Source organism: Thecamonas trahens, assembly GCF_000142905.1.
Source record: "Thecamonas trahens ATCC 50062 unplaced genomic scaffold supercont1.26, whole genome shotgun sequence".
Lineage (NCBI taxonomy): Eukaryota > Apusomonadida > Apusomonadidae > Thecamonas > Thecamonas trahens.
This window is the reverse complement of record NW_013657654.1, coordinates 373,637-399,336: the sequence shown is the minus strand read 5'-3', so window position 1 is coordinate 399,336 and position 25,700 is coordinate 373,637. Positions and strand designations below refer to the sequence as shown.

At 64.1% G+C, this 25,700-nt stretch overlaps 7 protein-coding genes across 7 annotated transcripts; 4 read left to right on the top strand and 3 right to left on the bottom strand.

Moving 5' to 3' along the window:
* Positions 1-17: 17 nt before the first annotated feature.
* Positions 18-6,132, top strand: AMSG_11955 (uncharacterized protein; the record flags this gene model as incomplete). Its single annotated transcript, XM_013902001.1, has 2 exons — positions 18-3,115; positions 3,408-6,132. The coding sequence occupies 2 exons, from the start codon at positions 18-20 to the stop codon at positions 6,076-6,078; spliced, it is 5,769 nt and encodes a 1,922-aa protein (XP_013757455.1). The 3' UTR covers positions 6,079-6,132.
* Positions 6,133-6,908: 776 nt separating this feature from the next.
* On the bottom strand, positions 6,909-9,822 carry AMSG_06259 (uncharacterized protein; the record flags this gene model as incomplete). Its single annotated transcript, XM_013901974.1, has 4 exons — positions 6,909-7,616; positions 7,676-7,760; positions 7,794-8,740; positions 8,767-9,822. The coding sequence occupies 4 exons, from the start codon at positions 9,820-9,822 to the stop codon at positions 6,909-6,911; spliced, it is 2,796 nt and encodes a 931-aa protein (XP_013757428.1).
* Positions 9,823-10,296: 474 nt separating this feature from the next.
* Positions 10,297-14,108, top strand: AMSG_06258 (chromatin remodeling complex subunit; the record flags this gene model as incomplete). Its single annotated transcript, XM_013901973.1, has 2 exons — positions 10,297-10,526; positions 10,686-14,108. The coding sequence occupies exons 1-2, from the start codon at positions 10,314-10,316 to the stop codon at positions 14,106-14,108; spliced, it is 3,636 nt and encodes a 1,211-aa protein (XP_013757427.1). The 5' UTR covers positions 10,297-10,313.
* AMSG_06257 (uncharacterized protein) lies at positions 14,101-18,597 on the bottom strand (the record flags this gene model as incomplete). Its single annotated transcript, XM_013901972.1, has 3 exons — positions 14,101-15,123; positions 15,162-17,304; positions 17,343-18,597. 3 exons carry the CDS (start codon positions 18,595-18,597, stop codon positions 14,121-14,123), a joined length of 4,401 nt encoding a protein of 1,466 aa, XP_013757426.1. The 3' UTR covers positions 14,101-14,120.
* A 108-nt stretch (positions 18,598-18,705) lies between these two features.
* Positions 18,706-19,100, bottom strand: AMSG_06256 (uncharacterized protein; the record flags this gene model as incomplete). Its single annotated transcript, XM_013901971.1, has 2 exons — positions 18,706-18,978; positions 19,023-19,100. The coding sequence occupies 2 exons, from the start codon at positions 19,098-19,100 to the stop codon at positions 18,706-18,708; spliced, it is 351 nt and encodes a 116-aa protein (XP_013757425.1).
* Positions 19,101-19,870: 770 nt separating this feature from the next.
* Positions 19,871-20,624, top strand: AMSG_06255 (uncharacterized protein; the record flags this gene model as incomplete). The annotated part of the gene is made up of 2 exons (XM_013901970.1): positions 19,871-19,903; positions 19,993-20,624. The coding sequence occupies 2 exons, from the start codon at positions 19,871-19,873 to the stop codon at positions 20,512-20,514; spliced, it is 555 nt and encodes a 184-aa protein (XP_013757424.1). The 3' UTR covers positions 20,515-20,624.
* Positions 20,625-21,418: 794 nt separating this feature from the next.
* AMSG_06254 (uncharacterized protein) lies at positions 21,419-24,892 on the top strand. The gene has a single exon (XM_013901969.1). It carries the CDS (start codon positions 22,694-22,696, stop codon positions 24,872-24,874), a length of 2,181 nt encoding a protein of 726 aa, XP_013757423.1. The 5' UTR covers positions 21,419-22,693; the 3' UTR covers positions 24,875-24,892.
* The last annotated feature ends 808 nt before the right edge of the window (positions 24,893-25,700 follow it).

Here is a 25,700-nt window from a genome sequence, read left to right as displayed (position 1 = left end):
CTGGCGCTCCTGCTACTATGGGTCACGACTCTCACGTCACCCGTCGAAGGCTGCCGGCTCAGGAAGAGGTGTACTCGTTCTCGCCTCAGCTCGCTCCGCGGTCAAGAAAGCTAGTGGCAGAGAGAGACCGCCTGCCGGCAAGGCAGCGGTTGGTGGAGCTGGCGGATGTGCACCGTGAGAAGCATGCGCGGGCGCAGGAGAAGGCCATCGAGGAAGTCATGGCACAGTGCACCTTTACTCCGCGAATCAAGCCGTACAAGCGGCCGAAAGATGTCGAAGGCGTGTCGCTCGTCGAGCGGACTTACAAGTGGAACGCCGCAAGAAAGGCCAAGCTGGAGGAAGCTCGGGCAGCCTCGGAGCCACCAGCCGTTCTCGCCATCGACACCTTTGACCCGGACGAGTGTACCTTTGCGCCCAAGATCAACCGCGCTCGCATCCGCGACGATCCACCTAATCCGGCCACCCTCCGCCCGCGAGTCCGCAAGCGGGTCCGAGTCCGTCGCACCTCTCCGGTCGCCGCCCCCGAAGCATCGGACTCCGTCCCCGCGGCTGCTGCTGTGGGAGCCAAGACCGTCCGTCGGCCGGTCGAGTTTGTGCCGGGTGTCTTTGCGGTGTCACCGCCGCACCAGCCGGCGCCAGCCGCAACGAGCTCTCCGCAAGCCAGTGCCACCGACACCCTTGCTGCTGCCACTCGCGACGTCGGCGTCCAGGTTGCCATCAAGGACCCGCGCACCGCCAAGTACAAGGCCAAGGCCAAGGAGCTGTACGCCGAGGTCCAAGCTCTTCGGCGTGGGTCGGCGGCGGCCGATGGCCTGCTCCCCCCGCAGGACGCGCTAGACCTCTCGAGCTCGGTTGTCGACGTTGCGCTTGCGGTGCCGCTGGCGGCAGCGGTAGCAGCGGCCGGCGGCGATGCGGTCCCGCAAGTCAACGCTGGCGTCCAGACCGAACTCGAGCTGCTCGATTATGCTGAAATGCCAGACACTGCGGTGGCAGAAGCACTTTCGGCTGCGCGCCATGTTCTGCTCCACCCGTCGGAGCTGGACGAGTTTGAAGCCCGGTCATACGCGTCGTCATGGGACGGCTCGCGCTCGGACGACGAGTGCTCGCCGCTGACTGGATCGGCGCAGCGGCGAGTGGCGTTCCACGACAACAACCACCTCTCGCCGCAGTCGTCGCGCGTTGTCCATCGTGGCGACTCGGCCGGCTCATCGGTCCTCTCTGCTGAAGACATTGAGGCCTCGGTCAAGGCCGAGGTTGCACTCATCAAGCTCCCGTCGTCGCGGACACTGCTTCCGCCGTACGCCGGAGCGCGGTCGCCGTCGCCGGCTTACGGCTCGGGATCAGACGCCGACAACGATGACGCAAGCGCCGACAAGGCCGGCACCATTGTTGACCACTCGGCAGAGCGGGTCTCGCGGCGGCGTGCCATGGAGATTGCGCTCAAGGACGTCCGGTTTGTCATCATGAAGATGAACGCCGCCGACGGCGACGTCATCAAGCTCCGCGCGGCGGCTGCGCTCGCGCGGACATGCGTCGAGAAGGTCAAGGGCCTGCTCGACGGCTTGGCCGAGGTCTCGGACGACGAGCGCGAACGCGCCAAGCTGCTCCACCTCGGCGAGTCGATGGAACACATTGCACGTGACTGCTACGCGCACACCGACGACCTCGTCAACGCGCCGCGCGACGAGGGTGTACTCCAGCGGGTGAACCAAACGCTCGAGCGGCTCGACGACACGGTCGAGTACGCGCTTCGGGCCGGAACCGACGTGGCGATTGCGCAGGACCTCGCCGAGGCACTGTCTAACGTGCCCTTTTTTGCCGCCGTCGACGACCCGTCGCTCCTCCACGACCTTGTCCACAAGATGAAGGAGGAGACGTACGCTCCCAACGCGGTTATTGCCACCGAGGGCGAGACCGGGGACTGCATGTGGTTCCTTACCCGCGGCGAAGCCGCGGTTGTCCTCCAAACTGGCGACGAGGTCGCCCGGCTCCGCGAGGCCGACCACTTTGGTGAGATTGCAGTGCTCATCGATACCCCGCGGACGGCTACGGTCCGGGCCGTCACCTACGTCACGGTGTACACGCTCTCGAAGAGCGACCTCCTCGCCGCCATTGCTCAGCATCCGGACCTGCTCGACCATTTTCGCCAGGTCGCGCGCGCACGGCTGCAGGCAGACCACGAGCGCCGCCGTGCAGCGTCGCTTGCTATGCGCCTGCATGAGGAGCCGCTGTACTTGGTGCGCGAGCAGCTGGTGAGCGACCGGGCACAGCTGGGCGATCTGGTCGTCCACAGCTCGCTCGAGTCGGTTCGCCCGGTCGCGCAGCGTGTCGTCGAGCGTGCGCGGACCGTGAGCGACCGCCTCGAGTCGGAGCTCCTCCGCGAGCGGATGGCAGCGCTTCTGGAAACAACCGACGTCGACGCCATTGACGACGTCAAGGCCCTCACCGCTGCCGCAACCAAGCTGGCGTCCGAGGCCATCCGGACCATCGCGCTTGTGTTCTGGCGGCGGCTCCTCGCCTCCAACCACATGTTCGACGACACCGACGACGCCTTCCGCGACATCCTCGTCTCTGGCTCCGAGGTCATCGAGCTCGGATTCAACGAGACCGTTGTCGAGGCCGGCGTCGGCAAGGGCCAGCTCTTGTTTGTGGCCTCGGGCTCGACGTCAGTGTACATGCCCATGGGCGAGCGTGTCGGCGCGCTCGACGAGGGTGGGCATCTCGGCGAGAAGCAGCTCCTCTACAACGTACCGTTTGAGCGCACCATCCGGTCGACAACCGACGTTCAAATTGTCTGCCTCTCACACACCGCGCTCTCCAATGCACTCAAGCTCCGTCCGCAGTACGCCGAGAACCTCGCCGCCGTCAAGGCCGCTCTCCTCGCCGCCGAGGCCGAGCTCCTGGAGGACGTCTCACGCGAGCAGATCGAGCAGGAGACCCGGCAGCTCCTCCGTGAGCGGGACACCATCACCCGACTTGCCGCTGGCATCGAGAAGAGCCACCTCCTCGCTCTCCACACCTCGGAGCTCAAGGCCAAGCGCGCCCTCCTCGCCGACATCCTCTCCTCCATCGATGCCGCCATTGACGAGAAGGAGTTGCAGCAAGGCAGCGACGAGTAGTGGCCCAGCATGGCTATCGATGCATACGTAAACTGTCCTGCCCCCCCCTGTTGTGAGGATGGCTACTCTCCCCCGCTTCGGCCATCGCCCACGTGATCGATCACCCCACTCTCCCTCTCTCTCCCCCCCCACCCCACCCCTCGCCCCGCTGGGCCGTATGACCACCTCCCACCAGCACCATGCACACATTCTGGAAGACATATGCAACGACTATTCGGCGACGCTTGCGGACCTCTCTGCAGTGACTGCTGCTGTGGAGAAAGGCAATGGCCATGTGCCTGCCGCCAGCAACCTGGCGACTTTGGTGGAGAAGCTGGCGGCGGCCGACGCATCGTTTCCGCGGCCGAATGCTGGCGATGGCTCCGGTATTCCGCTGATACAATTTTACAAAGGTGAAACCACACTATTTGCGCTCAAACAAGGCCACGTCACCTACGCTTCGAGATTCTTTGACATTCTCCGCGAGATGATCACTCTCGAGCCCGGCGCACTGCGGCTCGAGGCCATCCCAGCTCACGCCCTGGGACGCCTCGCCATCCCGCTCCTCTTCCCGCACACTCTGGCAAGGGCGCTCGTGGTCGCGGCTGAAGATGGCGTCGTCGAAGCGGCAGAGCCGGCCGAGAAGATGATCCGCCTCGCTGACATGGTCCAGGTCGCGCCGACGATCCTTGGCTACGACGCCGAGCTCCCTCTGCAGGTCTTGGCTCAGCTCCATGCCCCGCCGACCATGCGAGCGTCCGTGGCTCGAGTCCTTGTCTCTTCACTGGCCAGGCGGTATGTGGTTGCGCGATCGACGCCCGACTCGAGCGAGTTTGCTCTCGCTCACGCTCACTCGCTCCTCATCTGCTCCGATGTAGTCTTCCACACCCCGCCGGACTCGGCCGAGCTGGTTGTCCTCGGCTCAGTCGCCGAAGTCACCTTTACCGCGTGCGACCGCCAGACCCTTCTTGTCCGCGCCCCACACTCACCGCAGCTTGTTCTCACCGCCTCAGATCCCGAAGCATGGCTTGCTGCCCTTGAGCAGGCCGCCTCTCAGCCGATGCTGCCTACCTTTGACGCCCGACTTGAAGCTCGCGTCCCGCAGCTGCTTCCGCTCGCACCGCCGGTGCTGGTGAGTGTGTCCATCCCGGCCTCTCTCGATGACAGCGACGATGGAGACGAGAGCAGTACAGGAGCAGCCAGCGACGCCGCCGCTCTCTGCCGCGCCGTCCTCGACGCTGCCATGGTAGGCGACAGCCTCCGACGGCCGCTCATTGCACTCAGCCACGCGCTCCTCCGCGGACCACCGGCGTATGCGCTGCCGGAGCATCCGACTCTTCTCTACGTGCTCCTGCTCAAGCTTGAGTCATTGCCAGCTCGGTTGGACGACGTGGCAGCGCTGGCCACCACCATTGGGCTCCTTGTCGAAGCCTCGCCGGTCTGCCGTGAGCACGTTACCGGCGCACGCACGGTGCGGCACCTAGTGGCGGCGCTGTCCAAAGTGCTCGGCGCGCTGGCGGCGCGCTGCGACGACGACATGGCCTTCAAGGCTGGCCAGGCATGCAGTGCGGCGCTAGCGCGGCTGTTGGTAGCCGACCCTAGTCAGGTAGAGGCCTTTCGTGCCGCCGGCGGCATGGCGGTGGGCTTGGCCTCACTGACCTGCGCCACCGAGCCGGCGGCCCCTCTTCCGGTGACGCTCACCTCTGGGCTTGTCGCACTGCTCTCCGCTGCGGTTAGCACCGACAAGTACGCCCGCAAGCGGTTTGTTGAGCTCGGCGGGCTCGAGGTGCTATGCGATCTTGTGCCGCCTCCCGTTCATGACGCGACCCTCGCCGCGGTCGTCCTCGGCGTCTATGCTGGCGTCGTCGCCGACGCCGAGATCGAGTGCGGCTGGCGGATGCAGGTGCTGGACGCCTCGGCAAGGCTGGCAGCAGCCCACCTGTCCGAGGCGAGTGTAGTCGCGGCGGCGCTGCATGTTGAGGCAGCCACTGTAGCGGCGCGCTCGCTTCCACCGTCGGACGTGCGAATCCAGAACCTGACCCTCGCCCTGGTCGGCTTTGCCGACCACGCCGACCTTGTGCGGCTGCCGGCGCTGGCGGCCATCACCGGCATGTTGGTCTGTACCCCGCTCCACCGACAGACGTTGCTGGACTCGGGCCTGATCAACACCGCCATGGCGGTTCTTGTGGCCGAGTCGGCCACCCTCTCGTCCGAGCTGGTGGCTGCCGGCGCGTGCTTGCTGGCGAGCGTGGCGTACGTCTTTGCACACGAGGGCGCCACGGTCGACACTACGCATGTCGACGTTTTCGACGCCCAGGTTGGCGTCGACCTGCTGATGAAGCTTGCCGGCCGCGACGGCGACCCCCACGACGCCCGGCGGCGGGTCTGGCTAGCAGCGGCGCGACTTGTGGCTGCACCCGGAATCGGCGGCGCAGTCACGCGGGCACTCCAGCCGGACATGGATAGCCTTCTCGAACTCGCCGGGCGCGAGCCGCTGCTGGCGGTGCCACTGCTCACTGCGCTGGCGGCGGCGCCCGAGGTCGACGACGTTGTCCGCCGGCGCAGCATCGTCCGTCCGCTCCTCGCCTTGGTCGCCGAGGCTGGGCGAGAGCAGCAGGGTGCAGTTGCGACCGCGCTCGACGGCCTGCGTGCCGCTGTCTACGCCGAGGCATGGGCCATGGGCGAGGTACCGCCGACTGGCGAGTGGGCGGCGTACTTTGGCTTTCTCCACCGTGCCGCGCCGATCGAGGCCGACTTTGAAGCCGAGAAGCGTGCACGGCGCTTGCGGCGCGACGCGCGCCGCGCCCAACTGCCGAACAGGACCGCAACTCCGTCGGCACGCACGCTCCCGGCCACTGCCCGCATCGCGAGCATGGTCGCCCGTGCCCTCCCCGACATGCACACCATGCTCGCCGGCCCGCTCTGCCCCTGGCAGATCGAGCGGCGGCTCATATCGCTCTGGGCACTTCTTGACGAGTGAACTGCTCGTGAGCACCTTTACCTCAAGCATCCATGGTAAACAGCGGCTGGCCAATGTCGGCATCAGGCTCGCCCGACGGCGGCGGAGCCGCGGCGACGCTGCCCGCAGCAGGCGTGGCGTCTCCATGAGCACTGGAGTCCACCACTACACCTGCGTCATCGTCGCAGCCGTCATCGGGTGCAGTAATGCCTGGGATGGCAGGCATGTCGGATGGCGGTGGGGAGAGACCAAGCTGATCGCGTAGTTGCAGCAGCGAGTCACGCGAGTATGTGATGCGGGTACCTATTTTCGACCAATGATGTGTGTGCATGAGAGAGAGAGTGAGAGACGACTGCGTTGGCTTGCCTGTCCGACCAACTCTACCTCGCTCGTGAGGCTTGCGGTAGAGGCGCCTATTCTTTGCGTGTGCGCAGAAAACTCGTTGAACATGAAGGCGTTTGTGCTCCCGAAAACTCTGCGCAGGCGCAAACCGTCCCGGCAACCCGCAGCACCTGAACTTCCTCGCTCCTCCCCCTCCCTTCTCACAGCCAGCCATGCACATAGCTGCGCGCGTGCGACATGCCAACCTACCTCCTGGAGTTGTTCCAAACACGCTGCCATTTGGTGAGGTGGCCAGGGTGATGTTGGTGTCGGGCGTGGGATGGGCACGCTCTCGGTCATGTTTGATGAGGGTGGACGGGGAAGGAAGAGCTTGGAGACGAATGCTCCCCGGGGAACAACTAACTACGCAAATTCGGGCGACGATGACGATGCAGCGCTGCCTGGCCTCGCCACAGCAGCCGCTGTTTCTGGTGAAATGTAGTAATGTGTGGGAGGAGAAACATCCCCTGTCAGCCAAGCGAGGAGGGGAGTGAGTGAGCCGAATCTGACATGTCGCTGGTGATGGCGCTGGCCGATTCCAGGGCGGCATTCAGCTCCGAGGCCGGGCCAACCTTGGCTGTGCTCATCATGCGCTCGATGTAGGTGACCCGCACGAAGACCTCGCCAAAAACCAGGAACTTAAACGCGGTCATGGCCGGCTCGGTGACGAGCCATGAGATGACGATCGAGACAAGCCACGAGGCGAGCACTTTGTCGAACGGAAGCGAGTAGCCCGGGAGCTGATCCGCGAGCGTAAAGAGCACCACAATGCCGCCGGTGAGCAGGCCGGCGAGGACGAGGCCGGCGACAAAGCCGAAGCGGGCCAGCAGCTCCGATCGCGATCGCATTGCCCAGCGAATGACGCTGGTGCCCAGAACAGCAGAGAGCGTCGTGCCCACCACCGCCGAGAGGAGCATGTTGAGTAGTACGTCAGCGCCCCATCCAGAGCCGGAGGCGTACGATGCTGGATCAGCGAAGAGCAGCAGTGCCACCGTGAGGAGCATGACCGCCAACGAGAGAGCCAGCGAGAGAACTCGGGCCGACCGGTTGAACGGATCGCTAGCACGGACAGCCAGAATGCCCACAAGGCTATGCCCGCGCACCATCTTGGCGTGGAGCGGGAGCGTCACAACCGTGTCATCGCTGCGCACAATCCGCCGGTTCACCACGCGCGCGTACTGGCCGTACCCCAGTCCAAGAACGAGCAGAAAAGAAGCCAGTAGCCCGAGATCGAGACCTGCGACGTCGCTGGCGAGTTGAACGAGATAAGCGCGTCGGCTGTCCGAGTTTCACGCGCCGTTGTGCACTCGTTCGTTCCGGCGCTGACAAAGCCATCACCACACTCACACGAATACGATCCCTCTTCGTTGATGCACACAACGCCGGTCCCGGTGCAGTTGGCCGAGGCCTGGGCGCATTCGTCGACGTCGACACAGCTCGTCGTACCGTTGTCGTAAGCCTGCGGCTCATAGCCGACGTCGCACGACAGCGGCGGCGGCGGTGGCGGTGGCGGCGCGGCCGCGCATGGTTGCCACGTACTGACAAAGATCTTGCCAGCAGACGCACAGTGCTCGCACCCGCCGTACCGGGCCGAGGTCTCTGTGACTAGGCCGTGCTGGGGTGCACACGCGAGGCAGCCGGAGACGGACACCTCCGCGCAGTTTTCAGGAACATCGCACTCGAGGCCGCTCCATCCTGCCGCACACGATGAGCACGAGGTCGGGACAAACGCAAAGGTGCAGGTGTCCGGGCCGTGCGCGCAGAGCCCGGTCCCGTGGCACTCTCCTGTGGGAGGCGTACCACCCGAGAGACGCCCAATGGTGCCGCAGTAGATGTTGAGGCCGAGCTGCGGCGCCGGCCCGTAGTTGCCACACACTTGCGATCCGTCCAAGTCGACAAAGCTGGACCCATCCTCCTCCAGATACACCGCGCCGACACCAGTGGCGAGGTTGCGCGTCACAAGCGAGTTGCGGAGCGACGACGACGAGCCGGCGCCGAACCACACGGCCGAGCCGTTGGTGGCGACGTTACCCTCAAGCTTGGCCGAATCAAAGGTCCTGACCGCTGGCCCGGCAATGTAGATGCCACCGCCATGGTTGCCCGCCGTGTTGCCAGTGAAGAACGCTGGCAATATGTCGACCGTGTGAGCGCCGAGTGCACAAAGGCCGCCCCCGTTGGAACTGGCCGTGTTGGCGAGGAACGTGACGTTGGATGACGACGACGTCGAGCCCGAGATGGAAGTCGTCATCCCGCCGCCACACCCGGTCGCGACGTTGTGTGACAGGATCGAGTCGGTCAGGCTCTGAGTTGGCCGTTTTCAAGGTTCACGCCGCCGCCGTTGCCGCCAGATGCGGTGTTGCCAGAGATGACGGCACCAACAAGGCCAAAGCTCGAAGATCCAAACGAGTGCACACCACCACCCGTGACAGCCACGTTTCCCAAAACATAGGCATTGGTAAAAGTGCCCGAGACGGCTGACGCGGAAAGGCCGCCGCCACTTACCGCAGTGTTGCCCGAGAGCACGATCGAGTTGACCAGGAAGTTACCCGTGGTGGCACTCATGCCGCCGCCGTTGCCGCCAGCTGAGCAATCGGCAACCGTGACCGATGAGAGGTCGCGAGTACCGGAGAGCTTCAAGTACAGCCCACCGCCGTCCGCCACAGCAGTTGTGCGGCGGACAGTAGAATCGATCATGAAGAAGCTGGAGGTCGAAGCAATGTACAGCCCGCCGCCGATGCCCGCCGAGCAGTCCTCAATGACCACACGCTCGAGAGTGAGCGCAGTAGACGAAGTGTGGGCGAGGGCACCACCGCCGGTCTGTGCGTACGAGTTGGTGATACGCACATCCTCGATCCGCGATGCGGCGCTGGAACCACCAACGTGGATGGCGCCGCCCTTGTAGCCAATGCTCGAGCCACTACCGCCGACACTACATCCGTCCAGATGCAGATGTCGCAGAACAAACGAGCCCGAGCCCGAATGCTCCACACATCCACCGTGCCTGTCTGCAGCAAGATCAGTCGCGGATCCGCCGCGCAAAGTCATGTGCTCCACGATGGCGTTTTGCCCGGTGTTGGCCAGCATGACAATCCTCTCATTGTCAGCAGAGCAGTCAATGATGGTTCGTCCGAGGCCAGCACCTTGCAGAACCACGTTATCCGCAAAGGATGGGAACGAGAGGGGGCCACTGATGGCGCAGCCAGTGTACGTGCCCGAGGGGACGACCACTGTGGTACCTGCTGTAACCGATGAGAGCACAGATTGAATCTCCGCAACAGTGTAGCTTGTGGGAGAGACAGTGACGGTGGCAGCCGTAGTTGGAGTGGTCGCCGTGCCGATGACCATGACCATGACCACCATGGCGACCAGGAGCGGCTTCAGCATGGTCACTGTGAGACGAGGTGGTGGTGGTGGTGGTGGTGGTGGTGGATGCTAGAGGCTGGGTGTGGGAGGTTACCAGTACACTACACTTGTGGAGCACAAGGCGTGTGTGTGGATATGGATGGTGTGTGGTGGTTGTGCGTGTGTGCGTGTGTGGGGGGGGGAGGGGGGGGGGGGGGTAGCGGCTGTGCGTGGCGTGTATTGGAGTGATGACCCCCCCCGACACTGACTTCAGCCGCTCGATAATTGGTCTCCACCACCGTACGAGTATTTGTTGTGGTGGTAATCGTTGGGCGCGTGGGGCAGTGCAGTATACGATTAGTTGTTGTGGTGGTAATCGTACCATTAATTCAAGGTAATTCAATCGTGGCTGGTGGTTGGCGCCAAAAGAGCCGAGTCGCCTTGTCAGGCAGGCAAGCGGGCGGGGAAGGGAGACACGGACGAGGACGACAACCACCAGGCTCACAGGCCAGACACAGCTCTCTCTCTCGACGATGACGACGCAATGGACGCCACTTGCGGACGTGACAAACGGACGAGCTGGAGATGAGGTGCATGCCGGGATGCATGCACGTAAGCCGGTGGTGTACATCACTGTCGGCCCGCCCAACTCGGGGAAGAGTCACTTCCTCGCCACCGAGACCGATGCCGTAGATGTCTGCCTCGATGACGCTGATGGCATGTATCACCACATCCTGTGGGAGGACGTCAGTCCACGCAGCCAGGTTGGACTGGTCAAGGCGGCTCTGGCAGAAATCGTCGAAGAGCAGGACCAAGATCATCACCACCACGACCAAGATCATCACCATCACGACCAAGATCATCACCACGCTCGCTACTCTATCTCCAACTCAAGCCAATCTCAGCGTCGCCACATCGGGTACGACGTCGAAGATTTGCGGGAGGAGCTCAAGGCGACTATCGCGAGCGAGGAGAGCGAGATGCTGGCGAAAGCGGTGGTCGACGCGCTGGCACGGTTTTCTCCGTCCAAGCATGGCTTGTGTGCCCGCAACGAGAGCGAGACATGTGCCGAGTACTCGTTCACCAACATTAGAGTCGGTGTGCGTGAGTGCCAGGCACGGATGAAGAGGCTGATGTCCGACAACGCGACACCGCTGGCGTGGGGAAACACCAACGCCAAGATTTCGAGCATGAAGGCTGTTGTGGCCATGGCGGTCGAGGCAGGCTACGCCGTCGAGTTTGTGGTCATGCCCAGGCTGCCGTTGGCTGAGCTCATGGACCGCAACCTGCGCCGGCTGTGGTTGACCGGCAAGTACATCCCTATCGAGGCCATCGTCCGCTCGCAGGCCGCCATCGACGCCATGCTTGCTGCCGGTGCACTGAGTGTCGACCGAGTTCTCGGTCGCACCAACGCGCCCGTTCACCCGCAGCCGGAGCTGCAACCGCAACCGGTCAAGCGGCGAGTCATTGACTCTGATTCCGAGTCGCAGTCGGACTCGGACTCGGCTGACGACCGCGTGACGCAGCTCGATGCGCTGGTCAATGCGCTCTCGACGCTGGCGATCGACTCGCCACCGTCGTCGCCCTCGGAATCGCCCTCGCCGTCAGCATCTGTCACTCCGCCGCCGTCGATGCGCCTTGGTCCGGCGGCAAGTGTATTGTCCGACTCGGAGGACTCGTACGAGCTTGACGTCGAGTTCCGTCGCCTCATGGCCGGTCATGGCGAGAGTCGCTACGAGTACGAGTACGAGTACGTGACGCCACCGCGTTCGCCGGAAGGCGTTGCGCGCGCAGCCGACAACCCGCCGACACCCGAGTCTGTCGACGCGGCTCCACCCGAGTTTTCCATCGCCTCGGAGCTGTACGCTTACCAGCAGGATGGCGTGATGTGGATGCACGCGCTGCACACGTCGTCGCTCGGGGGCGGCATTCTTGCCGACGAGATGGGTCTCGGCAAGACTGTCCAGGTGGCATCGTTCCTCGAGTCACTTGCTGCCGCCCGCGATCTTGACCTCGTTCTGCTCATCGTTCCGGTCGCTGTCGTCGAGTCGTGGTGCGCAGAGCTTGCCAAGTGGGCTCCGCGCCTCGACGTCCTTGTCCATCACGGCGGAAGCGCAAAGACTCGCGCCCGTAGATTTAGTCAGTTTACCGCACATGGTGGGCCGCGTGCTGTTGTCACCACCTATGGTGTCGTCCGATCGGCTCCCGGCGTCCTCGCCGCTGCACCTGCTGACTATGTCATTCTTGACGAGGGCCACCGGATCAAGAACGCGTCGCGACAGATTTCGCGGGCTGTCCGTCTTCTCTCCGCCAAACACAAGCTCATTCTCACCGGCACGCCTGTCCAGAACAATCTCGAAGAGCTGTGGGCGCTCATGGACTATCTCACCGATGGGCTCCTTCTCGGCGACCTCGCTTCGTTCCGCAATCTCTATGCCAACCCGATCCGCGATGCATCAGCGTCAGACGCGTCGTACTACGAAAAGCGGCGCGGCGCGGCGCTGGCGTCCACGCTACGCGAGACGCTCGCTCCCTACATTCTCCGTCGCGAAAAGGCCGACGTTCTGCCTTCCGCCGGTGATGACAGTGGGGCGGTGACGGGCGACGATACCGGCCGCGAGCACGCTGGAGCTGCTGTCGCCGCCGAAATGCCGGAGAAGAAGGACGTCATTGCTTGGATTCCGCTCTCGACGACGCAGCATGCTATCTACGAGCAGTTTCTCGAGTCGGACACGGTTGCAGAGACGCTCAACCAGTCCAAGTCGCCACTGGCGGCCATTGACGTGCTCAAGAAGATCTGCTCTCATCCGTTTCTCCTCGCTTCGTCGTCACTCTGCTCGGCCGGTCTCGGCCTCGACGCAAACGAGCCCGGCATGGCCGAGATGGCCTCGGGTAAGGTCGTGTTTCTGCTCAAGCTTCTCCGCCGGCTGGCTGCCGACGGCCACCGAGTCCTGCTCTTCTCACAGTCGCTTCGCATGCTCGACCTGCTGCAGGGGCTCATCGCCGCCCACGGCTACACCTGGTCGCGGATCGACGGCTCTGTTAGCTCGACTGCCGAGCGACAGGGACGGATCGATGCGTTCAATGCTGCCGACTCGGACATCTTCATCCTGTTGATGACGACCCAGAGCTGCGGCGTCGGGGTCACCCTCACCGGTGCCGACCGGGTCGTGCTCTTTGATCCGCAGTGGAACCCGGCGATGGATGCACAGGCTGTCGACCGCGCGTACCGGATTGGTCAGACACGCGACGTAGTCGTCTTCCGCCTCATCTGCGCAGGCACCGTCGAGGAGAAGATTTACCGCAAGCAGGTGTTCAAGGGTACCCTCATCAAGGCCGTCACCGAAGACCACAACGCCTATCGCTACTTTACCAAGTCGGACCTTGCCGACATCTTTGCTCTTGGTGACACAACGTCGTCGCAGACAATGGACCAGCTCAACTCGCTTCATGCCGAGCAACGCGAGGCTCCTCCGGCTGTTGCCGCCGAGCTCGACGCCATCGCCGCCGAGTGCACCGCCTCGCTCATCGGCTTCTCCGACCACGATCTGCTCTTCTCAAAAGCTGCTGCCGTCCACTTTGAGCATCTAGCCGCAGCTGCTGAGGACCTGGCATTCATCAACGATGCGGGCTCCTGCATGGTAAGTGGCGATAACGACAGTGGGCTTTGTGATGGACTTGGCGTTGGTGATGTTATGGTCGAGAGAGTGGCCGACTCCGCTATCGACGATCTGGATGGGCCTACCCTCGACGACAGCACCGACAGTGTCAATAACCCGATGGTCGACGCCCAGGCCCATCCTACCCTCGACGACAGCACCGACAGTGTCAACAATCCGATGGTCGACGCCCAGGCCCATCCTATCCTCGACGACAGCACCGACGTCTTCTCCGATGCGCCGTCGACTCCGGTCACTCCGTCCTCGCCCACAACGCCATCGATGTTCCACACTCCGAACCAGACACCCACCCGTCGCAACTCTGACGACGCCGATGACTCGTTCTGTACACCCAATGCCGTGCCCAGCACATCACCGGCGCTTGCCGCTCCAACACTGACCATTCATCCAGAGACGTGCGCCGCGCACCGCGCCGAGCTCGAGGCCCACGGCGAGCAGTCGTTCACGCCGTGTCTCTGCTACATCACCGCCGAAAAGGCCGACATCTACGCAGAGGTTCTCGCGCTTGCCGATGACTTTCTGAACGACGGTGAGCTGAGCGAAGCCCATGCCATGCTCGGCCGCGCCCTCGAGCTGTGCGACTCGGATCTCCGCGTTCGGCTTCAGTACCTCCGGCTCGGCTTCCAGCTCCACGTCAACGTCCACTGATCACGCCCGCCTTTACTCGACGCTTCGGCTAGCCACAAAGACCTCGGCCCATACCGCAGGCGCATCCGCCACATACGGCGCGCTCCATCCGCTGACACTAAAGTGGACCTCGATCACATCCTCGGCGAGGTACATCCACGTCATGCCATCGACTCCGCACTCAAGCGGGAGAACTGCATGTCCGACACACCCGTTGTGGGTCGCCGTCGCCAACATGGTGCCCAGCGACCGCCCGGCTTGCCAGTTCTGCGCTGCAAGCCAGAGCGCATGCGATGCCGTCAGCTCCGGCCCGGGCGTTGCCAAAAGGCATGGCTCGCGCCCAACCGAAAGTTGTGCGAGCACGTGCTCGCTGCCGTCCTCGCCCGTGTAGAGGTAGATGACGCCCCATCGTGGGAGAGCTACATGCCCAAGCTCGCCAGACAACGCCATTGCCTCGTACACGCCCGTTCGCCGCAGCGCGATGCCGTGTCGATCCTTGGGCGAGTCGCCGTAGACCGCGTCGAGCACGTCAAGTACCTCGTGTGCCAAGTCCCACGCTCCGCCGCTCTCGAGCGCTGCAAGCGCGTCGATGGTGGCCACCAGCAAAGCCGCCTCGTTCTGCAGCACGGCCACAAGTCTTGCCTTGCCCAGCTGTGTCCTTGCCACAGGTATGCCCTTTGCCGTCCACACTACTTCCATCCACATCAGGCGCCCAAGCCCGGCGCTATCGCCAGCAGCGCCGCATCGACTCCGAGCCTCGGCCAGGAACACGTTGCTTCCATAACCGGCCGACGGCGCGCACTGCTCTGCATGCGCGCTTGCAAGCTCCAGGAGCGCATGCCCGTCACTGAGAGCGTACGCGCCGGTGAGAAAGAGCGAGACCTCGTTCACGCCGCCCACACGCTCGGCCCAAACGATGCCAACGACTCGCGCAGAAGCGCTTCGAGCGTAGTGCCGCTCACGTGCTCCTCGTGCAAGACCCGCGCCAGACTTGGCAGCGCCCCGCCGAACCCGGCTGCCTGTGCCACGCACCGTTCTAGTGAACGCCGAACAAGTGCGAGTGATCTCGTCGACGACTCGGCCGGTGACCACGCCGCGAGCACCGCCGCGAGTGCCAGAACATCCTGGGCCAGCTCTGTGCTTGCGGGCATCCGTCTCTCCGGCTTGCCCAGCATCTTTTCGAGCAGCAGCGTCTCTTCAAACAGCCGCTCGTGTGGGACAGAGACAAACAAGTCAATCCATCGCGACGCCAGCGCCAGCAGCGCCGCCGCACCTGGGCGCGCCCACGTCTCCAAATCCGCCCCGCGCCCGCCCAGCCGCACTCCGCACCCGATGAGCTCGGCCAGAAGCTTAACGCACCCGGTCGCCTCTGCTCGGTCTCGCGCCAGCGGCAGCAGGCCGCGCGTCACACCGTGGGAGAGAACTATGCCGAGCACAGCCGGTGTCGTTAGCACCGCCGACGCGGTAAAGACTGCGTGCAGCTGCCGCGCTCCAGTCGACATGGCCGCGTCGACAAGCGCCTCGCCCAGAAGTTGCGCCACGTTCGTCGCCTCGTCCTCTGGGCCGTCTTCAGCCAGCCGCTGCGCGAGGAGCACAAGTGCGGCTGGCACATGTGCGTCGATTGCATGGATGCCTGGATACGTCAGACGCGTCGAAGAGGCCTTGTCAGAGAGAAACGCGAGCATCTGTGCCACTGCTACCAGCACAGCGTCGCGGAGCGATGACGTCCACGGCTCCCGAGCTGCGCCCTGGCATCCCAGCTGGATTCCGACTCGGGTTGACGCCTCCAGCACCCATTGTGACGCCGCCTCCAGCACGAGGTCCTGCGTCCACAGCAGTGCGTCCACCTCGAGTAATGACAGCAGATAAAGATACAACGTGTCGGCCGCGCGTGCCGCCGCTGGCGATCCAAGCGCCCCGTCGATGAACGCGCCGACCACGGCGCCCCACACTTGATGCAGGACCTGGAACGTCCGCGACACAAAGTTGGCATTGATGCTCGGCGTCGCGTTGAGCTCCCTCTCGCGCACCTCGCAAACCCAAAGACACTCGGTCAGAGCGCCGAAAAGGTGCGAAAGGCACGGTGCCAGTAGCTCGCGTGCCCGGGCCGCTTGAGCCCCAGCACCGCCAAGAGCATCACACACCGACTCGAGAAACGTCGCAATTGCCATCACAAGCCCGCGCGCCAGTCCGGACTTGTCCTTGCACGCCAGGACGGCTGCATCGCCCGCCAGCCTGGCAAGCAGCACCGCAGCTGACGTTGCACTCAAAGCTTGGTTCGTCGGGCCAGCTCCGCTTCGAGCCACATCACGAAGCAGTGCGTCAAACGAAGCAAGCAGCAACAACGCCACGTCGTGTGTCGGCAGCTGCGTCATCGCCAGCCAGCTTTCCAAGGAGCCAAGCTCAGTCGCGGCAGCCGTACTCCTGCGGTGATCAACAATCGGATCGAGGACAACAAGAAGGGCGCCGAGCAACTCGCCAAGTTGCGGTTGGCGGAACTGCTTTCGAACTCGCCACCGCTGCTCCATCTGGCCAACAAACGCAGCTACCACCTTGGTGATAGCAGCCAGAGTGTCTTGCAGCGGCACCGAGCTTGCGGCAAGGTAAATGGTGGTAAAGTCGAGACCGTCCGGTGCTGCGAGGGCATCCAGTAGTGTTGACAGAGCCGCGGAATCCGAACCCGCATCAGCGTCGTCAAACGAGAACGCTCGCTGCAGCGAGCGGTCCGAGGCCCCGCTCGCTGATGCCACCGACGGCGAGTGCGGGACTGAGGCCATCGACGAGGCTGGTGTATCGAGACCCGATGCTGGCGTTGGTGGTCCAGACTGGGTCCCAGGCAAACCCACGCTCAGCATCGCCGGTTGTTGGCCGTCGTCGCTCATGCCCGCGTCCCGAGAACGCCGCTTGAGAAAGTCAGACATCGGCGCGTCCGAGAGTCGCCTGTTCCGGCGGCGGACCGACGAGAGCGGTCGTACGGCTGAGCTCGCTGAAGCCAGCGACATCGACGTTGACGACTCGAGGTGGGGTGCCGAGTCGCGCAGATCCAGCTGCGACAAGCTGGCTGGCTCTGATGCACAGGCCGACTGCAACGCGCCGCCCGTCTGCGGCAGTGTTGAAGCCGAGTCTGTCTGTGGCCGCGGGAGCGCCACGTTGCGCGCCGCCGAGGCCATGGCCGAGAACGTTGCGTTGTCAGCGCCGGTCAGCCACTGCCGGATAACTGCGGTAGCAGCCGAGCGCGCCTTGCCCGACAACGACTCGGGATGCGGTGAGAGGCGAAAAGATGCGAGCCGAGCGCAGTGGCGAGGCGGTAGGCTGAGGTTTCGGCATCGACTCTCGCTGCCAGCTCAGCGGTCCGAGCCTTAATCCGCGACGATCGCGCCTTTGTCTTACGGCCAACCATGGACTTGGCCCAGCCAGCGACAGCATCAAGCGAGGCAACCAGCGACTGAAGGAGGAGCACCAGCTGGGCGAGGACCGTCTGGTGGACCGGGTGCATGCGGGTGAGGAGCGGAGCGTGGTCTGTGCCACCTGCACTGAGTACGGCCGTCGCCACCTCGTAGGGAATGAGCGGCGTGGCGAGCTCGTCGAGGTACTGCACAAAGAGCAGGCTGAGAACGACCGGTGACTTGCCCTTGAGTGCGTCTGCCCACGACTTGGCCTTAGCCATGCCCGCCCGAGCCTTGCGGACGTCGTTGGCGAGCGAGACGCCGGCCGAGCCGCTGGCCGCTCCGCTCCCAACCACCGGTGGGACGAAGAGGCCCCAGAGCGTGTGCAGCAACGGCGCAGACGGCGGCGAGGCCAGCGTCGTTTGGACGGCACCAAAGACAGCGTCCACAAATGGTGGTACCTTGCTGGGCTCATGCTCCTTCGCCAGCGTTGCGCCAAAGACCTCAGGCATGACCAGCGACTCGCTCAGCTTCTTCTCGCGCGCAAGCACGCTGGCAGCAACACACGATGGCGCATCGACGTCGAGAAGCGAGACCATGACCGCTACAGCACGCCCAGCGTTGGTCACAGACGTCTTGAGATCCGCGGCTCGGAGGAGCGGTGGCGCGAGCTCTTCTGCGAGCGCAAGCAGGTACCGACTGTATTCGCCCTCGCCGCGCTCGTCTCTCACCGCAAGCAGCGCCGTGTGCACCAGATGAAAGATGGACAGCACGACGGCCAGATCTTGCGGCGGAACAGCGCTCAGGGCTGCTGCCACAGAGTCTGCGTCGCATGCATCGGGCGACGATGAATCCGTCGGCAGAAGCAGGGAGTACGCTGCCGGGGGCAGGAGCGGATCGGGCAGTGCCATGAGCGATCGCTTGAGAAAGGCCGCCAGGAGCGGTGCAGGCGCGGCGAGAAGATGTCGCCGTGGCAACCGACCCGAGCTCATCGCACTTGCCAGTGCCTCTACCTGCGTCAGTGGCGGCGATGGTGCTGTGAGGAGCCCCTCTGTCGCAGGGTTGTCCGGTACTGGTCGGCAGAACGCATGCAGACGCGTGAGCGTCTGTTGCAGCGCATTCATGGCCGGAGGAGGGAAGCAGCGAAAAGTGTTGCATAACTCGCACACATTCCGGCGAATCGGCGACAGGGAACTGGAGAGCGTGGCGCAGGGAGCGGGAGAGCACGGCGCTCACTTTGGCGGAGTGGTGGGCGGCGGCGACGACGCCTTGGGGCTAGGATCGAGCTGCAGCTCCAGCTTCGTGTCGAGCGGGATGCCCACGAGCGCAGAGAGCGCAGCGGTGCACCACTCGGACCCTTCGCCGTCGAACCGCCCGATCTCCCGCGTCGCCTTCCACATCTCGCGGCAGTAGTGCGTCTCGGGCACCGCGTCCAAGGCGACGGCTGCGTGCAAGGCACTCGCCAGCAGGCCGCTGTCCTTCGGCACAGTCTGCTCGAGGAGCGCCTTGACAGCAAACACGTCATGTCGTTGCTCGACGGCTGCGCGACGCTGCGGCGGTAGGCGGGCGCCATCGCCGGGTCCTCGTACGTCGCCGGGTTGTACGCGCCGCTGGCGTACGCGGCCATGATGGCGGCACTGGTACTCTTTCACCGTAGCGATTGATAGTGCAAGGTCGAACAGCCGGCAAGGCTACGCATGGCTTGACGTTCTACGAGTGCAAGGTCGAATACGGCAAGCGCACGACTGGTGCGACTTGTGCTGTGCCCGGCGCACATCACCAACTCCGCAGATGACGCCACCCACGGCAGCTGGGAGTGCTACTGCCCGTGGGATCGATGGCACAAAGCCAGGCAGTGGCGAGCTACGCATGGCTTGACGTTCTACAAGTACAAGGTCGATGACGGCAAGCGCACGACTGGTGCGACTGGTGCTGTGCCCGGCGCACATCACCAACAAAAAATTCTCCACCGTATCCTCCGCAGATGACGCGGCAGCTGGGAGTGCTACTGCCCGTGGGATCGATGGCACAAAGCCAAGCAGTGGCGAGCTACGCATGGCTTGACGTTCTACAAGTACAAGGTCGAATACGGCAAGCGCACGACTGGTGCGACTGGTGCTGTGCCCGGCGCACATCACCAACAAAAAATTCTCCACCGTATCCTCCGCAGATGACGCCACCCACGGCAGCTGGGAGACGCCGGCAGGAGACGGGGCGTGGCACGGGCTAGAGTTGTCCAGCAACCACTCAACTCTTCCACCATGACCGAAGCTAGTGCAAGGGACTACAGTCAGACGAACAGCGCTCTGCAGCCACTGCATGAACCGCAGGTGGCTGAAGACTGGCAGCCAGAGCATGAGCCCGTGAGCGGATCGATGGGGATGGGGATGAAGAAGCATGCATTTGATGGAGGCTGGAATGGACTGGGTCGTATTGCCCAGCATGATGATGGTGGACAAGTACAACACGATGGTGGACACGCTGATGACTTGCTTCCGTTGCTGGGTGATGATCTCGAGTTGGGATCGAGTGATGCTGGTGGAGAGTCGGTCCGTGTGGTGGTCGTCGATGGCACGGTTGACGTGGGCAAGGACGCTGCTTGGCGGCTGGCGATGGAGGTCATGGCTGTGGTTGGTGCTGTCTATGCCTTTGATTGGATCTTCCACAACCCATCGTGCGGCGTCATGTTTCAGTGCGGGTGCACCTTCAATTGGGCTGGAGGTTGGGCAAAGTGCAACGTCCATGATCCGTCGACCCCATCGTGCCCATGGTGCATCGCTCCACCTGGTACCGCATGGACTACCTTTCTCCTTGTCCGCATTATCGCCATCGGGTCTTACTTTGCCTTTACCCGTCTCCGCCACACATGGCAGCGCATCGCTCGCTACGGCGGCCTCTCGAATTGGCGCAGCTGGCGCGAGCTTGCCCTTGCTGCTTCAGTCGCCAGCTGCGGCTGGGCGCTTACCGTCATCACCGTTGGTGCCGTCTTTTTCGTCGCCTCACCATCATACCCGTGGTTCTTCTGGTTTACCCGATCGTAACGATCACAAGGCCGCCACCGCGGAAGCCATGCTCTTTCCCAAAGCCCTCCGACGGCCCACATTATCGCGTGTCAGGGTTACCCTGGACATCTTGTATCCTGTCTTTGGCTCTGATGTGCAACCATTATCTCGCTGCTCTCGCTCACACCTTATCACCTTGCTGCTCCTGCATCCCCTCCCTCCCGCTCCGGCCCCTGGTCAGCAGCAGTAAGTAACACAGATCACAATCAGCATGATCTGCGTCCCTCCCCCCTTCCCCTCCCCCTTCCCCCCTACTCGCCGCATAACACGCAACTGTGATCCCGTCACTGCAATCGGACATCCAACCGTAGCCTCGCCATAAGGTGTGGCTCGAGCGAGCGAGTGAGCGAGCGAGCGAGTCAGCGTTGGCGAATGGCTCTGTCACTGGCAGTTCGTCCGGCACCCCTCTGCGAGACGGCGGGATGTTCACGACGGTACAGACGCCCTGGCGAACGCCAGGCTCCGCACCTGGATCTGCCCGTCGGCGTCCACGTACTTCATCTATGTCTCGACGTAATGGTGTGTTTATATTTGTTCTATGTTTATTGTTCCCTTCTGTGTACATGGGGGGGTGAGGGGGGGTGAGGGGGTTGGCGCGGGATGAAGTCGCTTTGTCATGTCGCAGAGCGGCACCAGGTCGCCAAGGGGAATATCCCCCCTACCAAGGTCATTACAGCATATACACTCACAGCAAGTCACTCTTGTTCTCTATTTGTACATCAGGTGCTACACCCGCACCTCCCTCTCCTCCCTCTCCAGGACTTGGTGAGGATGACCTCTCCACCACCATGACCTCCATGGCCAACACCACCAACACGGCAACCTCGGCCACCACCACCACCACCACCACCACCTCGCCGCATCTGGCTGGTCTCGCCGTGCAAGATAGTCTTGGCAAGGTCCTCGCTCCTGGTACTGTTCTTCATGCTACAGAGCGGCACACAGTGTCGGTCGTCTCGCCGCTGCCGCAAGTGGTGGCGGCTGCCCTCGCCAAGGCTGGCGGAAAGTCGGCTCGTGGTGCAACAGCTGCGGTGGTTGGGCCGGGCTCGACAGAAGCGGCTGCTGCGGTGTCTGCCAGTGGGAATGTGTCCATGGTGGCGGTGGCGTCATCGATCTATGTCTTTGCAAACTTCCCGGCTCCCGGAAAGGCAACGCCGGAGGCTACCGTTCTGGCCCTCCCGGACTCGCACGTCGACGCACCGCAGCGCATGCTCGCTCGTGCTGACGTGGTGTTCTCGGAGGCAGACTCGATTGATGCTCCTATCGGTGTCGTCATGGCCTCGGCCGGCGGAGACGTGTTCTACTGGCCGGATCCGGCGGCAGTGGATAGGGTCGACGATCTCTCGCTTGAACTGGATGACGACAAGGTGGTAGTGGCGGTGAGTGTCCTTGATCCGGCGCTGGCAGCCGTGGTTGACTCGGCTGGTGGCCTTACTCTCCTCTCGCTCGATGACGATGGGCTGCGGTTTGCCGGACCCCGGGTTGCGCCGAGCACCGGTCAACAGACAAGTGGACAGAGCCGGGCGTCAGGCCCGGCGCCGGGCGCGTCATCGTCGATTTTCGGCGCCATCTCGTCGGTCTTTGGCCTCTCGTCAACGGCGGCGCCTGCGGCCGACGACTCTACTGTCGCTGGGCCGTTTACCGGCGGTGACTTTGTCGAGCTGGCGAGTGCGAGTGTCGGCTCTGGGCGGTACGTTGTCCACGCGCTGTTTGAGAGCGTTTTGCTGCGGTTCGAGGTGACCGGGCTCGACGCAAAGTGTGCGCTGCGGGCCGAGCTCCACGCGACTCTCGAAGCCAAGCTCATGGGCGACGATGCGTTTGCCGGACTTGGTGCGCTCCGTGTCGAGCTGCGGTCGGTGCAGGCTCATGGCGAGAGTGCGGTGGTACTCGCAGCGGCGTACGATCTCCAGGCCGAAGTGCTCGGATACGTGCTCGCAGGCGTCGAGTCGCAGAGCGGGCCATAACTTCGCTGTTTACGCTCGAGCAGCAGGCGCGCGAGGCGCTGTACGATCCGGCGTCGTTCCTCTCGGTAGCGGCGGTGGTGCCCGAGTCGTCGGAGTCTGCCGCATTTGTCTACACGCCGTCACTTATTGTACTGACGGCGGTGCCGGCTGACGAGCGCGAGCTCGACTCGTTTGCAGTTTCCGGTAGCGACAACATGGTGCTCGGCGCCGGGGGCGGCGGGTCGGGGCGGGCGGTGTTTGTCACGGCGGCGACCGGAGTGGTGAGTGTGGTGCAGGACGATGCGCTCGAGGCGAGTTTCGCGGGTACTCGCAGTCACGCCGGAGTTGCAGCAGCGGAGGGAAGCTGGTCTCCGGGAGGTACCGGCGGCCGGATGGCGCGGCACGGGCTCCGGCCTGCGGCCAAGCTCCTGCGCGAGTTTGACGGGGTGGCTGGGCTGAACGCCGAGCTTGGCGCGGCGTACTCGCTCTACTGTATGGGCGACGTGGGTGGGGCGCTTGGCGTGGCGTCGGAGCTTGATCCGCGTGGTGGGGCGCTCGACGATGCGCTGGTGGTCATGTCGCGGGCGCTGCTGGACGCAACGCCGGCGTCGGACCCGCGGTGGGCAGCAGCGACGCTGGGGGAGCGCGGGGTGAGCGAGGCCGAGGCTGCGGCTGCCGGTGCGGGCTCGGCGATTGTGCGGCGGCTGCTAGAGGCCAAGGCGCGGAAGCACCAGAGCCTGCTCTCGCTCCTCTCGCAGCTGGGGTGGTGGGAGGTGCTGTCGGTGGAGACGCGGGCAAAGCTGCAGTCGCACGGCGAGTTACTGGCGTCGGCGCAGCGGCTCCGCGAGGTGCACCAGGACATGGTGGAGGCGCTCGGGCTGGAGGCCGGCTCGCTGCTCTCAGAGGTGTACCTCGGCGCAATGCATGAGGTGCTCGCGGAGGCTGGTGTGGACCTGACAGCGTTTGCCGGGTCGGGCCTGGGGACGCAGGACGTGTTCTACGCGAGGGTCTCGACGGTGCCGCGGATTGTGGCCCACCTCGCGCAACAGTCGTCAAAGGTGCTCGGCGAGGCGAGTGCGAACGGCGAGGCGTGGGCGGCGGCGCAGTTTGCGATTGTGGGTGGCGTGGGTGCGCTGCTGGGTGCGGCGTTTCTGGCCGGCCGCGAGTACGCAGCGTCTTACGGCGAGGTCTACGGCTTTGGCGCAGGGACGCCGGCAGCAGTGCAGGGCCTCGGCGCAGTGCCGCGGTGGTGGTCCGACGACGGTGAGCTGCTGAACGAGCTTGCGGGGCACGTGACGCTCGCGCTCTCGCTCTTCCGCAGCCTTGGCGTCCTGGTCTCGCCGATGGGCAAGCTTCTCATCGAGGTGACCGGCGCTGCGCTCGATGTGTACCTCGGCCTTTTGGGCGAACTCGTTGACGCGGCGGTCGGGAAGCCCGAGCTTGCGGCGGCGCGGGCGGTGGCGCTGCAGGATGCGGCGCAGGAGCTGATCGGCGGGCTGGCCGAGAGCGCGCCGGAGCTTGCGTACGAGCTCGGGCAAAAGTACGGGGCGTACACGGTGCTGGTGGGCCTTGCGCTTGCGGCGGACGACGCCGACGATCGACTGACGTTCCTGATGGACACGTACGGGAGCGACGGATTTGCCGACGCAGCGTTCCAGGCGTTTATGGCGAGCGGGCGGCACGCGTCGCTGCTGCGGCTCGGCGAGGCGTATCCTGCGCAGCTGTCCCACTTTCTCGAGTCACGCGAGAGCCTGGCGTGGATCCACGCGTTTGCCACGGGCGAGACGGCCAAGGCGGGTGCGCTGCTGTCGGGTGCGGCGGGCGAGGAGCGTACGAGCGCGGCGCGGCGCAAGACGCTGGTCTCGCTGGCCAAGCTCGCACACCTCGCGGACGGAGCGCCGCTTGACAGCGAGGCTGTGGCGAGCGCCGACAACGAGCTGTATGTCATCCGCGCGCAAGAGCTGCTGCCTGAGAGTGCCGAGCGAGTGCTGACGCCGCGCGAGCTGGTACTCGCGTACATCTCGGAGGAGATGGGCGGCGACGCGCAGTCGCGGTTTGTCCTTGCGCTCGAGCTCATCGAACGGGCAGGCGGGGCGCTGGCGGAGCTCGAGCCGCTGGTGTGGCGGGCGGTGGTGACGGCCGACCCGTGGCCGGAGCTGGCGCAGCTCCGGGTCGAGTCTGCGGTTGACGACGCGACACTGCAGGAGCATCTGCGGTCGTCGATGCTGTACGCGGTGGCGACGTCGCGCGAGCTGGCAGACGTCCCGTCGCTCGACGCGCTCGGCGAGGTGGTTGGCGAGATCGAGGGCGACGAGCGCGAGGCGTGGACCTCAGGTGGGGTCAGTATTCTGCTCGGCGACGTGCTGCGGATGGTGAGCGAGGAGAGCAACGAGTAAAGCGCGGGCCAGTATGTGCTTCAATTGCGGGCAGCTGCGCTACGAGTACGAGTAGTCGACGCCCGAGTCGTAGCCGGAGCCCGAGTAGCTCGAGTCGCCATCAGAGGAGGACGAGTCGAAGAACAAGTCGTCGATGTTGTTGAGAACGGCAAGGATCTTTGCTGACTTTGCGAGCTCCGGCGAGTCGCGGAGCTCGGCCTCGCGCTCTGCGACGAGGAAGAAGAGGCCGTCAAGGGCACGCTCGACACAGTAGTCGTTGAGGTCGAACGAGAGGTCGGAGAGGAAGGGGATGGCGTCGTAGATGTCGATCATGTTGTCCCAGACCGCAGTGACGGCATGCTTCTCGAGCGTCCTGTCGATGATGGGCGCAAACATGTCACGGAGGACGTCGTAGGTCGACTCGCGGAGGTAGTCTGTGGCGGCGTCGATGCTACCGTGGAGCAGATCATCAACCTTGTCGAGAGAGAGGCCCATGATGGCGGCAACAAAGACGTCGAGGGCCTTGGGCGCCGCCTTTTCGGCGGCTTTGTTAATGCGGCGAACAAACTCATCAATTTTCTTCCGGCCACCGAGCTTCTTCAGCTTTCGCTTGATGGACCGCAGCTGCGGCGGCCAGGGAATGGCAATGGCGTCGTTCTTGAGGAAGCCGCCGCGCTTGGACGCCTTTTTCACCGCCCACTCAATGCCCTCACGGAGCATCTCCTTCAGCGCCTCCACCACGTCGTCAAACGAGAGGTCGCCATCCGCCATAGCTGCCTCATGCATGGCCTTGGCCCGGTTCCAGCACCCTGCCATAGTCGTCGTTGTAGAGCAGTGTGCGGTTCCA

Coding starts and splice junctions, on each gene's coding strand:
- AMSG_06254 (XM_013901969.1), top strand. CDS start 22,694: ATGGTGCTCGGCGCCGGGGGCGGCGGGTCGGGGCGGGCGGTGTTTGTC.